This window comes from Centruroides sculpturatus, unplaced genomic scaffold, assembly GCF_000671375.1.
Source record: "Centruroides sculpturatus isolate CEXI.00-Female unplaced genomic scaffold, Cexi_2.0 scaffold843, whole genome shotgun sequence".
Lineage (NCBI taxonomy): Eukaryota > Metazoa > Arthropoda > Arachnida > Scorpiones > Buthidae > Centruroides > Centruroides sculpturatus.
In genome coordinates this window covers 317044-334771 of record NW_019385174.1, presented here as the reverse complement: position 1 = coordinate 334771, position 17728 = coordinate 317044, and the positions used below count along the sequence as shown (strand labels likewise).

General features: G+C 28.9%; 1 protein-coding gene across 1 annotated transcript in view; it reads right to left on the bottom strand.

Annotated features, from left to right (window-relative positions):
* Nucleotides 1–258: 258 nt before the first annotated feature.
* Nucleotides 259–17728, bottom strand: part of LOC111635747 (hemocytin-like) — a gene marked incomplete at its 3' end in the record, with an annotated part of 23747 nt that continues 6277 nt past the window's right edge. The window contains exons 3-5 of the mRNA XM_023380813.1: nucleotides 11925–12163; nucleotides 4538–4716; nucleotides 259–528 (exon numbers count right to left, since the gene is read on the bottom strand). Of these exons, the coding sequence (XP_023236581.1) occupies nucleotides 259–528; nucleotides 4538–4716; nucleotides 11925–12163 (688 nt within the window). The remainder of the gene's footprint in view (nucleotides 529–4537; nucleotides 4717–11924; nucleotides 12164–17728) is intronic.

The following is a 17728-nucleotide window of genomic DNA, read 5'->3' as shown; positions in this document are numbered from 1 at the left end:
CAACACTCAACTGGAAGTGATTTTTACCAACATTCCGTTGAACTCGAGCGTAACGGTAAAAACTAAGGAAAGGACAGCCGTCAAAGAGGCTGCCGTAAAGATGCATGCGGCNATATATATATATTTTTTAATACTATTATTAAAAATAGTATCAAAGATATTATCCCATAATGAAAATATAAGTCAATATTTCACTTTAATACATTATATCTTGGTTTCAAATAATAAAAAATAAAAAATATAATTTATTAAATTAAATTCTAACCTTTTATAGTAAGGTTCTAAATTCACTTCTTCATGACAATTGCTAAATAATGACGATTTTAAAACAGAACATTTGTTTTTAGCCCAATTATGTCTTTCCGAATGTAAGCTGCATGAATCTATAAGCTGCTTTGGTTTCTGACAATATAAATGCATTTTCCAACTGTTTGCAAAATCTATTACATCAACTGCAGGAATATCTCCAGATGGCTGTTTTAAATCATCAACACTATCGCCATTGAAATCACCACATAAACCTTCCAACTAATAATTAAATAAAATATCAATTTACATATATGTAATATGAAAATAATATATATGAATTCAATAAATACAAGTTACTCATAAGTCTGTGAAACATTTTAAAAATTTATTATTCATAAACTACACAACAGATACTATACTCCAAGAAATTTTTTTCTTTCAAATTAAAGATTCAAATGATTCTTTTTTTTTACCAGCAAAAAATTCTTTAATAAGCTATATTACCTCCTTTTTTTGCTGGTAAAAAAAGTTGTTTGAATTTTTAATTTTAACTTTTTTTTTTTTAAGAAAGTTTTTAACTTCTCAAAAGTCAGTATTGAAAGAGAAGAATTTCCCAGGGTATTTTACACTACAAACAATTTTTAAGATAAAACAACCAACTCCAATTTTTTTAATTCTTTTAAAATACTATACTTCTTAAGACTAAAAATAAAGGTAAACTCTCCAAGTATTTTTACAGAGTCACAAATGTTTAATGTGTCCACCTTTGCTGATTCAGCAGACAGCTAGCTGATACTTCATGTGTATCAGCATATTATAGTCAACAGTTTATGCTTTAGTTTCTTGTGGAGAATTCACCACAGTGTTGATTTTAAGATGCCAACTTTTAAAGTTGCAAATATTGTGGACTTATGGAGGCTATGCTCATAGGCTTGTCAAACTTTCAAACATGATCCACAATTTGTTCAGTTGGCTCTGGATGTTCAGGATAAAGAGTTGTGAACAGACATCCTTCATCCCAAAATTTTGCATATTATTTCAGGATAGTGTTGTATAAAGGTGGCACCTTCTGGAATTCTCCTAAACATCACTGTATAGTCACAACCAGGGCTGTGGAGTCGCATAAAAATCTACTGACTCCAACTCCAACTCTGACTTTTCCTTACCATCCAACTCCGACTCCGACCAGGAGCGGATTTGTTACCGAAAGAGACTCGGAAATTCTGATGTCATCACATGACCTCAGAATAAAAGATTCAATACATAGAGTTCTAATAAAGATAGAGCGTAGAAACTTTTTATTCCAAAGCTAAAAGACTTCTCTAAGTAATATATAAATACAGTATGTATTCGATAATTTTTACTTTTCCGGCTGTTGTATATAACAGAGAAAAAGTGTAGCGCTCACTCAAAAAATGACCTCTCCCAAATTTTTACATTTTTGGACTCAGGACACCGTAAAATTTCAAGATATGCAAAAGATTTGAGGTTTTTTCTATATGTGTGGATGTTAGACTGTGTGGGGGGAGCATGATTTTGTTCATTCTATTTGAAGCCTAATAATTTCTGTGGTCAGAGTGGTCAGAATCGGAATCAGACGGTTTAACACAGAAGTTAGTTATTAAGTGTTAAAGTGGTTGAACTAAATCATGTCCCCATATACATTCTAACATCTTAGGCGAGAACATATTAATGGGTTTTACTGTACTATTATAAAATGGCAAAAAAGCTTACTTTGAGGGTAGAGATGAGTTTTATTATATTTTTTTTAAATTTTGAATGCTAATAACAAGTAAAATATTCATTAAGAGATATGACACATGACCACTTTTATGTCTTCACCCTGTCGACCTTTCATTAAGAACCAAAATTTAATGTGTAGATTTGCAAAAAAAAGAACTTGAGGGTCAAATTTGACACAATTCTAATACTTTTCTGTTTTATATACATAACAAGTTGATAAGTAAAAAGGAGTCGGAGTTGGCGGATTTTTTGACAACTCCAACTCCGGCTAAAACACCAAAACTTCACGACTCCGACTCCGACTCCACAGCCCTGGTTAACAACAAAGTTCTTGCTTATTACAATACATATTGATTTTCACATTTGCTAAACACCATATTTGTTACTGCTGCCTCCTAGCAACAAATCATAACAACTATGTGCATATAGTATTCATGAAAAACTTGGAGCATTTACTTCATTTCAATATTAAAAAATATATTATCTGTTATGTAGTTTATAAATATTAAATTTTTTAAATGCTTCACAAACTTATAAACCTATGTACTTATTTTTATATATTTAAGTTTCAATCAGATCAAAAACAAAAATTTTAATTCAATACATAAAAACAAAGTCCACCAAAGATTAACAATTCATTAACAATTTGGCAATAACTATTTTATATAATTTATTAATTTGGCATTCAGCCAAATTAATAAATTATATAAAATAAAAATAAATTATAAATTATACAAACAAAATAAATTATAACTTTCTTTTAGAATCCAATCTTAACTTTAATTGATAAGTAACACAGTGTTTCTGCTTTTTTGGAGCACAAACAGTCAATAAGCTATAAAATTAGTTTAAATTTACTATTACTACCATCATTGATTTTATAAGTCAAAAGTTTCTCTCTTTATTTTTATTATAATCAGTTTCTGTACATTTTTATACTGTATTCTGATGACAAGGCATTTTTCTTTTCAAAAGCACTAAATAAACAAAACATTTAGACTTCTAAAAGAAGTATATAGTCTATTTTCTGTTGTTATAGGAATCATATGAATAGCAACTTAAAAAATTTATAACTACATTTAAATATGATAAGCTGTGAGTAAAAAGAAATTTTTAAAACCATTATTGGGCTGCAATTCAAAAAAATTGTAGACCTATAAATTCCAACTGTAATCCATCAGTCTTTCCTTAATCTCAAGAACAGAGTTAGATAGATGAAAGACAAGACCAGATATGGAAACTTTAGGAATAGGAGACCCCAATTAACTATATATGAACTTCTGACACAAATTGGAAGTCATGTTATTTCAATTCAAAAATTTTCCCTGAAAGGTGTTAGAATTTATCTAACACCTTTCAGGGGAAATGACTGGCACAACTCTATTGTTAAAAAAAAGTATGATGTACAGGGGCAAGCCACTACTAATTTGAAGTGGAAAGCATATATCTTTAATTAATTCGTTTAATTTAAAAATTGCAGCCAGGCATTGGCTCCAAATAATTGCTCATTACTACTTTATATTTTTATACAGCTTTTCTTTTGACAACAGAAAACAAAGAATTTAAAGAATATACAGTATATACAGTAATACCTCGACTTACGCTACCCCGACTTATGCAAATCTGGAGTTACGCGATTTTCATATCTCGTCGATTCGTCTTTTGTTTGAGTATCACTCAACTCTTGATTACTCACCCCCCACACTATTGTTTGGCTTACATGTTTGGATGTGTCGCACAGAATTGACATATAGCTACAATTTATTTTGTGTTATTTATTTCTGTGTTTGTTATATCTACGGAAACTTGGGAGACTCTACTATGTCATCTAAACGAAGTAGAACTGATTCTTCTGCATCAAACAAGAAAAGAAAAACTTTATCTTTGGAATGTAAAGTTAACATTATTAAAGACTTTGATACAAAAATGAAAATTTGTGAATTGGCAAATAAGTTTGATCTACTGGAATTGACAGTCAGAACAATTATAAAAGGTAAATAAAAAATTCTCGAAGCTGTGAAAAATGCTCAATCTTTAAATTCAAGCATCATTCGTAAACATTATGGTATTATCACTGAGATGGAAACAATGTTAAAATTATGGTGTGATAATCAAGTAAATGTGAAAAATTGTATAATAACAAAATTTGTTATACATATGTATTATCTAAGGTTTTATTAATTAAACATTTTTTTCTAAATTATTGTTTTCTTTAGTCTCCGGCCCCAATTAAAAATTATTTGTATGTATTTATATGCAAAATTATACCCCGACTTACGCGAATTCGACTTATGTGGTTATCGCTCTGTCCTACCTATCGCGTAAGTTCTGGGTATTACTGTATATCAATGTATATATTCTTTAAATTCTTTATTAAAGATTTAAAGATTATATATATATATATTTCTTTTACATAATATTAATTCTTCCATTTATTATTATTCTTATTAATTAATTCTTAATAATAATTAAATATTATTGTTTTAATATAAAACTTATTGCTACATATATATACACATATGATTAATAGTAGTTAATTTCATACTTTGTTCATCCAAATTGGTTCAGCACGAATATATATTCTTGTTCCTTTATCCCATTGTATAGATATACCAATATCAGTTGTAACATGAAGGAACATTCCTACTTCTTTTACTTGAAATTGTGAATTTAAATGTTTATATAGTAATGGAGTATTCTTAAACAACATCAAATGTTCACCACCTAATATATATAATACATATTAATTATTATAAAGTTAATTAACAAAAAAGATTGTAACTTAATTATGATATATGCAACAAATCCTTCTAACATTAATGATTCTGTATTGTACCATTTTCAATTTATATTTGCAAAGAAAAAAACTGTTTTGACATAAATATTATTCTTTTAATCTTTAACTTCTGTTGAGATATGTAGATAATTCATAATGATGTCAAATTTAATTGCAATTATATTAATGTAATTTGATAAAAGTCTTTTATAACACCAAATTTTGTAAAAGCATGTTGTACTATGCCATGCTACCTATACATTACGGACACAATCATTCAATAGTAAAAAGAACAGTAAAAAGATATTTATTGTTTCCACCAGAGCATACTAATTACAACTGCATAAATCACATATTTTTCTATAAACTTTATAATAAATTTTAATGAAACATTTTTCCATTAATAATAATGACATAGTTTCAGATTATTAAACAAATTATGAAACATTTTTCTTCAAGTGAAAGGTGTCTAGTTGTTGCATTCATTTTTATAAATTAGTAGTAAAATAAAATTGTAAAGTGATTAACTTTCATAAATTTCTATAAATTTAAAAGTAAAATGTCAATGAAATCATATCAAAAAAAAGGTGGTGGGTGTGTGGGTGTGTGTTGTTTATTTTCTATCTTCCTGATGATGATGTTAATTGTCTATCAGCATTCTGTTTTGATGAATGATGTTTCATACCCAAAGAATGGGTATGAAATGGATCATTCATCAAAAAAGAATGCTGTCCCAATTAGTTTTCCAAATTTTCCATCATATATGCAAAAATCAACCAAAAAAATAAAAAATAAATCAATTAAATAAGAATCTCAACACTTCTAAACTTATAATCTTACATGAATTGATAAACTTATGAATTGATCATAGTATTGTTTACAGATCTACCACTCCTCTAATAAACATTTCCAACCTAATGTTTGTTAAAATAATGTTTTAAATTTCATATAAGATTTTTCATTTAGATAAAAACAATCAATAATATCTGACCCTAACATCTCAATCAAGGAAATTGAAAGTTTTTCTCGACAAGATTCAATTTGTTACTGTTAAAATGAAGTTTGTTTCATTGATAGATCCAGAAAGTTCTTATAGATATATGACTTAATTATATTACATTAACACAAAGATCCACAAAAAAACACCAAAAGGTTATTATGTTCAAAGTAATCAGTAAATCATATTGAGAGAGTATTGCAATCTTCATATAGAATCAATTTTATTTTTATTATAGCCAATTCATGTTAACACAAATCAACTAGAGAAATAGTAAGTTGTTTGCTTTATTGAAAATTCATATTAACAATTTTCAGGGTCAAGGTCAAAGCTGCATGATTTAGAGTTAAGGCTTAATAAGTGATTGAAATCTTTAAATTATAATATTTTGAATTAATTTACTGAATAAAGTTAAAAATAATTCTATGCACGGAAAGCTAGAACTTCTGTAAATAAGTAACATAACACTTTTTCTAGCAATTTCTTTAATCAAACTAATATTTTTGGCTTTATTTAATAGCCTTCCTTCCTTAGGTTCAACAATATTGGAACTTCAGATATTCGAAAATTTTCAAATATGCACATTTCGATCCACTTGGATTCATTTTCTCAAATTTGAATGGAGTTTTGCCTTTTGGATTCCTACAACCATTTTTGTTTTTGAAATTTTTCTTCTTTTCGGCATACATGGCATTGAGTACTGCATTGATCTTTTTGCTTTTTGTGATTTGTGCTCTTCGAGGATCTTCACCTTAAGGACATCTGGATTTGGCAGATTGTCATGTGATTCGATTGCACAATGAAAGTTTTCATAGGATGGCAGAAAGCGATATAATAACATTATAGTGAAGATCATCATTGATATTAACATTTAGATCTTAAAGCTTATCAACAGTATCAAAGAATTTGTTGAGGTGGTCTCTGGTGGCCTCAGGCTCATCCATCTTATGCAGTATGAGCTGTTTCAGGAGTGTGGCCTTGCACACAGGATCTTTAGATTGGTAAAAGAATTCCAATTTGTTCCAAATTTCCAAAGCAGTCTTACATCCCTTGACTTGTTTTAGTTCACTGGAACTGATCGTGAGAATTAAGTGAGCTTGGGCCTTGGAATCATCTTTGTCCTATGTGGCTGCTTTTTCCTCATCATCAATGAGTAGGTCCCATTCATGTATTTCCATGTTTCATTTTTAACTAAGATAGCTTTTGCTTGGATTTTCCACGTGTCATATTATCCTTCTTTAAAGGTTCAATTTTGATTGTGGTCATTATTAAATATTGTTAGTGATAAGAAAATCGTTGTATCATTTCGAATTCAGTGGGTTACAGTATCTGTGTACCAATAATTTCCCACCAAAAATGAGTTCCATTTAAATCCATTGCTGTGTTTTTGTTCACTAGCTTGACCAGAAGTTGACTTCTCAATACTTGGTTGTAACTATTGGCATGGAATTTTATAAAAAAGGATTCATACCTTTGCTCTCTGTTGGTTTTCCAAGTTTTGTAGCGATTAGATTTGTGGAGCATGAGAAATAGTCCAAAAAAAAAAATCACTACATTCTGCAGATTTATTAATCACGCTTCTTCCTTGGGAATTTTCTTTTATTTCTGTTCAGAAGGCTCGTCCTGGGCCATAACCTGTTGTAATAAATGCAGGGTATGCCAGCAGAGTAAAGTAAAAAGGGAACTGCTTGGTTTGAACAGAGAGTTTAATCTAAACTGTATAGAGTACACATACCAAAAATGACAGAAGATAAGGTAAAAGTACAAGTATCTTCTTATATAAACAAAGGTCTAGACCAGGGGTGGCCAACAGTTTTTGCCCCTGGGCTGAATTGGAAAGAAAACTTTTTCCACAGGCCGAACCAGAGGCTGCCCTAGGAAGATTTTGAGGTGGTGTGAGATCTCATTGTGGTGTCACCTCATAGAGACTAAATTGTAGATAGTGATTACAGATACATTTTTCACATTATCATGCTTTACCAACATTCTATGCTGTACTTAAGATTTGTTATGGAGGGTTAACTCTAAACGCACAGTGAGTTGTTGACCTTTTTATTTTTTTTTTTAGCTGTCAGAATTTTTCATCGAGCTATTTGGACTTGAGTACCTAATATTGAAAGATTGATCACAGGCCACATAAATTCATTAGATGGGCTGGATCTGGCCCGCGGGATGTATGTTGGCCATGCCTGGTCTAGACGTCATCTGAAATGTCCCTAGGAGAGTGTCATGATACTCTCACCAACACTGTTTTTATATACATAATAAATATCTAAATACAAANGTTTTGCATGTTTTGAGTGTTTTGCAATTTCTCAAATTATTAGATGATTGTTTTTAACTAAAATATGAATTTAATTTTTATCAATCCTATTTATGGTTCATTATTTACATCAGAATTGTTTTGATGAAATTTTTAAACTATTTAGTAAAGTTCTCTGATTTCAATTTGTAACAATTACAATCACCTATATGTGATAGATTCAGTCATAGTACAACTTTCTCATGTATTTGATAGTGAGTAATATGGTATTCAAGCATTCAGTAGAACACATTAGATTCAACAACATACTCAGTTTTGTTATTAAAAATATTGATAATTTTCAAGTTATTACTATTTATTAATATTAATAATTCTTTAATTAATAGTTTCTGTAATTACACAATGATGTTCATTGTACAGTTATGAAAGTTATTTAAAACTAAAATTTTAAAAATGTAACAACTTCTACTTGACAACTGGTTAATTAAATTTAGAAATTAATAAACACTGCAATAACCTAAAAAACCAGCATTATTGTTGCTGGTTTTTTAGGTTATTGCAGTGTTTATTAATTTCTAAATTTAATAAACCAATTGTCAAGTAGAAGTTGTTACATTTTTAAAATTTTAGTTTTAAATAAATTTCATAACTGTACAATGAACATCATTGTATAATTACAGAAAGTTTTAATTAAAGAATTATTAATATTAATAAATAGTAATAACTTGAAAATTATCAATATTTTTAATAACAAAACTGAGTATGTTGTTGAATCTAATGTGTTCTACTGAATGCTTGAATACCATATTACTCACTATCAAATACATGAGAAAGTTGTACTATGACTGAATCTATCACATATAGGTGATTGTAATTGTTGCAAATTGAAATCAGAGAACTTTACTAAATAGTTTAAAAATTTCATGAAAACAATTCTGATGTAAATAATGAACCATAAATAGGATTGATAAAAATTAAATTCATATTTTAGTTAAAAACAATCATCTAATAATTTGAGAAATTGCAAAACACTAAGTACATTAAAAGTATAGATGACAAACTATTTAAAGGCCATGAGATTTGTGAATAAGTATGTTGTAGAATTACTATACTTGCTGTCAAATTGAAATTTATTTATATTAGATGAAAATATATATTTCATTTCCTGGGTACAGTGAAAAATGTAAGTTTTTTTAGACTGCTTAATAACTAGAACAAAAAACTTTGCAATAATATCCAGTGAAAATATTCATGAATACAATATCACGTATTATCTTCATCAATGATATAAGCTAACATTTACACAAAAAAAGGAAAAAACAATGTTAATGTTGATAGTTCTGTGTGTTTGATGAGATTATAATGTAAAGGAGTCAATGTCCGATTGTTATTTTATGTTTTGGGGCGTTATTTTTATTTAATTATTTTCTTTTCGGGGTTCTTTTTTTGTTAAGGACAAACTCCTAAGCACCAGTGACCATGAAAGAAAAAGCAAACTTAGTTTGCATCGGTGCCTGATCCTGGAACGACATCTTATGTAAATTAAGACAGTGCGGAGCTGCATTTGAGGTACAATAAAAAGCAGCACATCCACGACGGAGAAGGGAGCTTCAGGTGACCACTGTGGGAGCGACAGCAGTGATAAACTAGAGGAGATAGTATCTTTTGCTGTAAAATCATAATTTTTGAGGTGGAGATAAAATTTTTTTGTTGATTAGAAATACGTACAAGTTTCTTTGATTATTGATTTTGTTACTACTTTACAATTAGTTAACTTTTTGTTCGGGTCAATTAACCCATTATTGTGTTTTTTTGTCAATAGAATTAAACTTTATATTTATTGTTAATTATTGTCTGTGGTGGTGGAAATTATTGTTTCTTTTATTTGGAAAGTCCAGGCCTGGTACTTGAACCCTACTATTGTGTAACCCCTTTTTGTTTTCGTAAACGGTGCATTACAATAATGGCATACCTTGTTATGAGCCTGTTTGATTCAATTTCATTCAATAAATTCACCATTACAATGACATACTATGTTCAATTAGACAATTTGCATTTGGCAATTACTAATAAATATTTACTATTAATGAATGGAAAGAAATGCAATTTCTAATCAAGGTAATACACATTCATGTGATACAATGAAAGTTTAGTTAGAAAAATTAACGTATTCAATTTAAAAATTCTGCTTTTTGTATTCTTTACATCTTGTTCCTTCTAATTATCACTTCCTGTTCCTTACAGAATTAGCTTCTTGATAACAAGCACTGAGTTCAGTGTTAACATGATTTTCTTATATTGCAAGTACTTTCGACGAGTATTATATCGTCGTCCTCAGGCAAAAAATAATAAATTTGAAAAAATAGAATGTGCAGAGTGTTCCAAGTAGACAAGAAAAATTTTNTTAGCTCTATCAGAAATAAATTTTTTTTATTTTTGAATAGTATATATTAAATTATTGAGTATCATTATCTTTGTTCTTTTATAACTTATTTCATTTTGTTAATCTATTTAATTACTTGGCTTATCAGCCAAGTAATTGAAAAATGTTATCTGTAATAAAATTAACACTCACAAAACCTTAACAGTCCAGTACTAAATATTTAACAGAAAACAAACATTTTCGACCATACTTTCAGTCTTCTTCAAGTTTAAAAAAAACCAGTGAGATTCGAACAAGTGATTTCAAAGAACAATAATTATGAAATTGTTTTCAAAGAACCTGGAACAGCACAAGCAGGTTTTTAAAGCCATGGAATTTTTGCATAACTGTTTACACACAAGCTTAGAATGCTCCATGGCTTTAAAAACCTGCTTGTGCTGTTCCAGGTTCTTTGAAAACAATTTCATAATTATTGTTCTTTGAATTCACTTGTTCAAATCTCACTGGTTTTTTTTAAACTTGAAGAAGACTGAAAGTATGGTCGAAAATGTTTGTTTTCTGTTAAATATTTAGTACTGGACTGTTAAGGTTTTTTGAGTGTTTTTTTATTTTATTACAGATAACATTTTTCAATTACTTGGCTGATAAGCCAAGTAATTAAATAGATTAACAAAAAGAAATAAGTTATAAAAGAACAAAGATAATGATACTCAATAATTTAATATATACTATTCAAAAATAAAAAAAATTTATTTCTGACAGAGCTAAATCTTGATAGAAAAATCAAAATAAATTTCAATTTTAAATGAAATTCTAAAATATTATTCAAGGTAAAATTTAATATTTTTGATACATGGGGATCTTTAGTAGAATTGCACAAAAACTTTTTCTCTGGTTTTATTTAACCATTCCTGTACAATGATTTTGAAGTTAGGAAATCTTTTCAAAATGCTAGCAAAAATAAATTTTCATACAGATATGAAGCCAAGTTAGTATTATTTTTACTTAAAAAGAATTAAAAGAAGTTGAAATGCATATTTTGTTATATGGAGATTAATAGGATAGTTTAACTATTTTATCAAAGAATAGTTATGATAAATGTTGAACTTGGATGTATTACTATCATTCAGAAATAAAAAAAGAAGTCTAAGCAATAGAAGTGTAAAATTTTTCACTTTCTAAAAAATTTAATCTCGATTGTTTCAGTATTTCCAATAAAACATTTTGAAGTAAAAAAGTTAATGATCAATGGTATAAAAAATAAGTCAGATCCTCTCCTGCAATTCAATAAGCAAGCCATCTATAATTATTAGAGTTTTGTAACATTTCATACAATAAAATAAAAACTTTAAATAGATTGCTTTTGGAAAACACAAAATTTGCTACATCAATAATTTTTGCTATTAATCAATAATTTATATTATTGGTCTACACTTGAATTATTATTCCTCGAACAATGCAATCACGCTAAATAAAATATTAAATAAAAATAACTTTTTAAATTTGATCTTACCAATTACAAATGTTATACTTTTGCTACAGGAAATGCCTCCAGTACCACATATTTCATTTTGTATTATGACAGAAAAAGACTTTTCATCATTTATTTTTCCTTTTACTAAAATATAATCACAAGTCCCTTGGAAATCATAAATGTGGCCATCAAATGTAATAAAATGAGAATTTCCCCAAGTTGAACAGACTCCAGGACATGCAGTATTGTCACATATCCATCGTCCTGATGTGCAAACACTATAAATATTTCAAAAAGTAATTTAAGTAAAAGTAATATTTAATATCATTGTATCAACTAACTTAAATAAAACAAAACCTTTAAATCATATTGTTTCAAAACTTAATACAGTAGAGCGTCGTTTATCCGAATCAATTGGGGACTGAGGTTGTTCGGATAACTTATTTTTCGGATAACCAATTATGTACGAAAAAATACATTCTCTCCAGCGTTGAAATTTTTCTCCGTTAAGTGTCGCTTCGCGGTGAATTTTCATCGATATTAAGCCTAACGTATACTTTTTAAAATAATAATCGTGGCTATTGTATCGTTAAAAATTATTTCTTTATTTCTTACAAACAAAATAAATATATTGAAAAATATAAAAACCAAAAAATATATACTTTAGAAGATGATCTAGTATCAAAAACGTTCAATTCAGCATGACACACAATCCTCAGAAAAACACCACACAAAAGTGCCAGTGCTGCCAGCTAAAACACACACACCAACAAAAAAAAATATTGGAGTAGCCCAAGATATAGCCAAAGATTGCAGCACCACAGCACTAGCGAAAATTTAAATTTGCTGACTGGAATGCTTTCGGATAACCGACTTTCGGATAAACGACGCTCTACTGTATTTCTAAATAATTTACAAAAATTAGTAAAGGTATACACCATAATCATTAAAAATAAAATTTAAAAATTTAAATTGGGTGTTAAAACACAAAAACGTGAAAACCAGATTTAAATATTCTTCAAGTACTTTCATTCCTTTCATTTGCATCAGTGTAAACTTCTTTAGTAATACAGATAATAAAACAAAGCTTTTTAAAAAGCTTTTCAATAAACATTCTTTTTACAAAATGGATCACAATAACAGAAAATTAGTTAATAGATGACTAAGTGACAAATTATTACATAAATATAACTAAAAAAGATAAAAATACTAGGACATTCAATAAGTAATGCACATAGGTCTTTTTCTTACTCAAGGTTTATTTCTTTTACAAATCCAAATATACTACATTATTCACCAATTAATTGGCTACAAATTGTATTTGTAGCCAATTAATTGGGGCGGTAGCCTTATTCCTGGCCAATTAATTGGGGCCATTTTTTTTTTGGTTTAATTGATTTAATTGGGGTATTTGTAGCCAATTAATTGTGGAAAGGTAGCCTTATTCCACATAGTCTCCATTTAAATCTATGGCCTTACACCATCTAGATGCCAGAGCCTATATGCCAGTTTGATACCACTCAGCTAGTCTCTCTCTCAACTACTTCTTGACATGTGGAATAACCTAAGCAGTGGATAATTGTGTTGGCACTACCCACAGAGATGCTTAGTTGAGTGGCAAGTCGTTTAGTTGTTACTCGCCTGTCGTCTTGAATAAGCCTATTGGCGCATTGAACTGTCTCCAAGTCACAGCAGCATGTGGCTATCCCAAGCGTGGAAGATCTGACAGTCTCGCTTTACCTTGTTCTGTCATTGACACTCTGCTAACCCAATGACTGACAGTACTCCTATCCACTGCTTCATCCCCATAGAAATGTTGTAACCGTCTGTGAATGTTTGAGATGGTCTTGTACTCTGCAAAAAGAAATTCAATCACAGCTCTCTGCTTTGTATGTGTCTCAAGTGCAGCTGCCATTTTAAAACTAAACAATACTACAATCACCTAACAGAATTAAAGGTAACTTCATGCCATTATACAACAATTGTAAAAATACGTTATGCAAAGGTTCGTTCAATTCCAATGAAAGGTAGCCAAGAAATAAAATTATGTGCATTACTTAGTGAATGGCCCTTGTAAATAACAACACAAATGATAAAAATGAGTTATAAATTGCTGCATATGTAAACAGTGTAGATAATAATTGTAAAAATATGTAGATGGAAGTTATGAGTTGGCAATTATTTAAAATTAGATTATCATTCAAATAATGATAAATACCTCTGATATATTTTGTTAATACTAGTCTGAATCATCTTAACAAATTGCATACACTTAGATGTCACATGGATACTTATATATTTTTTAATATAGAGAGTGCTGTTTTTATTAGAAAATAATTTTATGTTTATTTTTATATAATTTTGTTACTTAGTTGTATTATTAGAAACAAAAGTATTTAAGCTAGAAACTGAAGCTGTACAATTAGATTTTCAGACTACTACATCTCTTCAGTTTCCAGCAAAACATGTAAAGTGTAGCAACTCACAAACATTTTTGGAATCCACTTATTCCAGATTCAGGTTTACAGAGTTTGTTTCAAATTGAAATGCATTAAATAGAACACATATGTAGAATTAAAATTTGAACAGACCAGCCATACTATGTCACCTAGATTATAACAATGTTTTATACCATGCCCACAATGCGTTGAATAACTGTATCTCATCCCTAGAGTTAATATAACTGAATGCTTTATATCATAATTGTGTTCATATATCTTCAGTTCTAATGACGTTTTGGTGGCACTAGATCCTTCCCCAGTGTATAGTGTTCCATTAGGAGATGAGAGGTTCAGGAGAGATCTTGTCTGTGTGAGTGGTATCCACACAGACAAGAACATTAGAACAGAGGCTATATAAACACAGTTATGATAGCTGATATAAACATAGTTATGATACAAAACATTCTAAAATGACCATCACTTTGTCAAGATTTGCTTCATAAGATCATATAGAGGCTAAATTAAATCAGGACCAGCACATCAGATCCTCTACAAATCAAGCTCCACATCAAGCTCTTAGTCTATTGAAATATTTAAAGCCAGCCAAAACTCCAATTGTATCAACTCTAGGGATGAGATACAGCTATTCAAAGCATGGTGGATGTGGTATATAACCTGGGTAACATAGTATGGCTCAGTGCATGTCTTATACTGGCATGTTAAAATTTGAATTCTATATATGTGTTCTATTTGATGAATTCCAATTCAAATGAACTCTGTAAACCTGAAACTGAAATCAGGTGGATTCTAAAAACAATTGTGAATTGCTACATTTTCTATGTTTTGCTGGAAGCTGAAAAAGTTTAGTGATCTGGAGATATTACATGTTTCCAGTGCTAATGAAGTACATTTTATTATGTTTGTTGCTCACATAATAGTCATGTTACCATGTGTCTTCCTCACACGGGTAGTCTTTAGTAAAAAAACATGTGAGATTTCACAGTTGTTGCATTTTATAAGTTTCAACATTAGTGTTTTGATTTCATTGACTTTGTACATGTTTACCTCATTAGTTTTGGTATAGATATGGAATATTGGATAGATATTGGAATGTATAAATATGTTCTGGTTGTTTTTACATGTTTTGATTTTACATATATTTTACATGTTGAATTGGGTCTCAGTTTTGATATCTGTTCATAATATTATTTTGAAAATATTAGCTTTGATGAGTTTAAAGACTATTTCAAATTATGAATAGATTTTTTGGCTTGTACAGATGAAGGATTCTGAAACTGTAGAATATTCTATTGAATTCATTGTAAAAAGGAAAAATGGGCAAATTTAGAAATGATTATAAAAATTATAATCCTGCTTAATTTCATATGGCATAGGTTTGCAAAAATTAAATTATAGTTGAATTATAAATTCAGCACAAACCTAATTTCTGGAAAAACTTGCTATTGATTTTAAATATATTAAGTTTAATATACAAGGTCTGTTCAAAAAGTATCGGACCATTTTTTTTTCCGCGTAAACCAATGATGCGCGAGAGGCCTCCTTCGGTGGAGTTGTGGAGGGGACAGTCATGCACAGCCCTGAATTTTTTCCCGCCTGCAGAAAGCGTCAGTCGTTGGCAATCGGCCTATGAGTGAGGTCATGTAGTGCGCTCTCGTCGGATTNCACTGTCTCTCCCACAGTCTATAATAGAAAATATCCCAACACGTGATAGAAATTACATAAATCAAAAAATATTAACATCTGCTATAAAATTTAAATATATAAAAATTAGAAGACTAAAACGTGATCTACAAAAATACAACAAAAGGAAAAAGAACGTTAATTTCGAAGATAAAGGAGATAAAACAAAAAACCCACAAGGAAACAATGTCGATAAATATAAACTGAACAAACATAAAAAACTGGTAAAAAAATTTAACTACCCTTCTATAGAAGAGATATCGGAATGGAAAAGATCTTTAGTGTTGAATAAAACACAAATTGATATACCTAATGATATCCTAGAGACAATGCAAAAAGGTTTGGACTTTAATGGACCAAACGATTGGGAAGTAATAGACATAGTGCCAAATTTAGATCGTATATGCAATGAGCTAACAGAGGTGGATTGTAGAATTCTAAAAATTAACTTAAGTAATATAATTAAAAGTTATACTAAGAAAGAAAAAGGAAAAATGAAGATCAAGGATAAAAATTATTATAAATATAAAAATGATATAGAAAAATTGTATACCTTTCTAAAGGAGAATAAGTTAAATATTATAAGAGCAGATAAATCGAAACAAGTTATTGTTGTGACTCTAGATTGGATAATGTTAAAAAAACTTGAAATAGTAAAAAGTAATAAATTTAGAGAACTACCGATTAACCCTAAAGATGTAATATATGACGAATTAAAAAATAGAATTACAAAGTTACAAAAACTTAAAAAAATTACCAAAAATGAAAAGAATTTTATTCTGTATGAGGATAACGACAGAACACCAAGATTAAATATACAGCTTAAAACCCATAAGAAAGATGAAAATGTGAGACCAATAGTAGACTTTAAATTCACTGTATTATATAACTTAGAAAAATTCTTGAAACAAAAGCTCAAAGTTTACAAAAACTCGAAATATTCTATCAAAAACACAGATGACTTTCTTGACAATCTTAAAAGTGTTAAAATATAAAATACATATAAAATAGCCAGTCTAGATGTGATAGATATGTACCCATCAATAAAATCGGAACTGATAGAGAATCAACTTAAGAAAATAGATGTAGAACCTGATATTATAGAACTGTTAGAATTTGCATATAAAAGTAATTATTTTGAATTGGAAGGAAAATATTATACACAAGAGAATGGTATTAGTATGGGGTCAGTCATTGGACCAAAACTCGCAGAAATTATAATGACCGAAATAGACGAAAGAATTAGAAATATACACGGTATGAAATATTATAAAAGATATGTCGATGATGTTTTAATTATATACAACAATACAGAAATTAATATCAAGGAAATAAAAGAAATAATAAATAACATAGACACAAAAATACAATTTACAATAGAAGAAGAAAATGATGTTCATAACAATATACGTTACCTTGATGTTGTAATTACTAGGAAAGATAACAAGCTAGAAGTTGAACCTTATAAAAAACCGTGTTCAATTGAAACTACAATAAGATACAATTCTAATATACCTATGTATATTAAAAAGAATGTTTTTCATATGGAGTATAAGAAAATAAAAAATAGAACCAGCAACGAAATCATTAAAAATAAACATATAAATACTTTAAAGAAAAAATTCAATATAAATGGATATCCAATGAGATTAATTAATAAATGGCAAAAAATAATAGATAACACTACCGGAATAAACGATA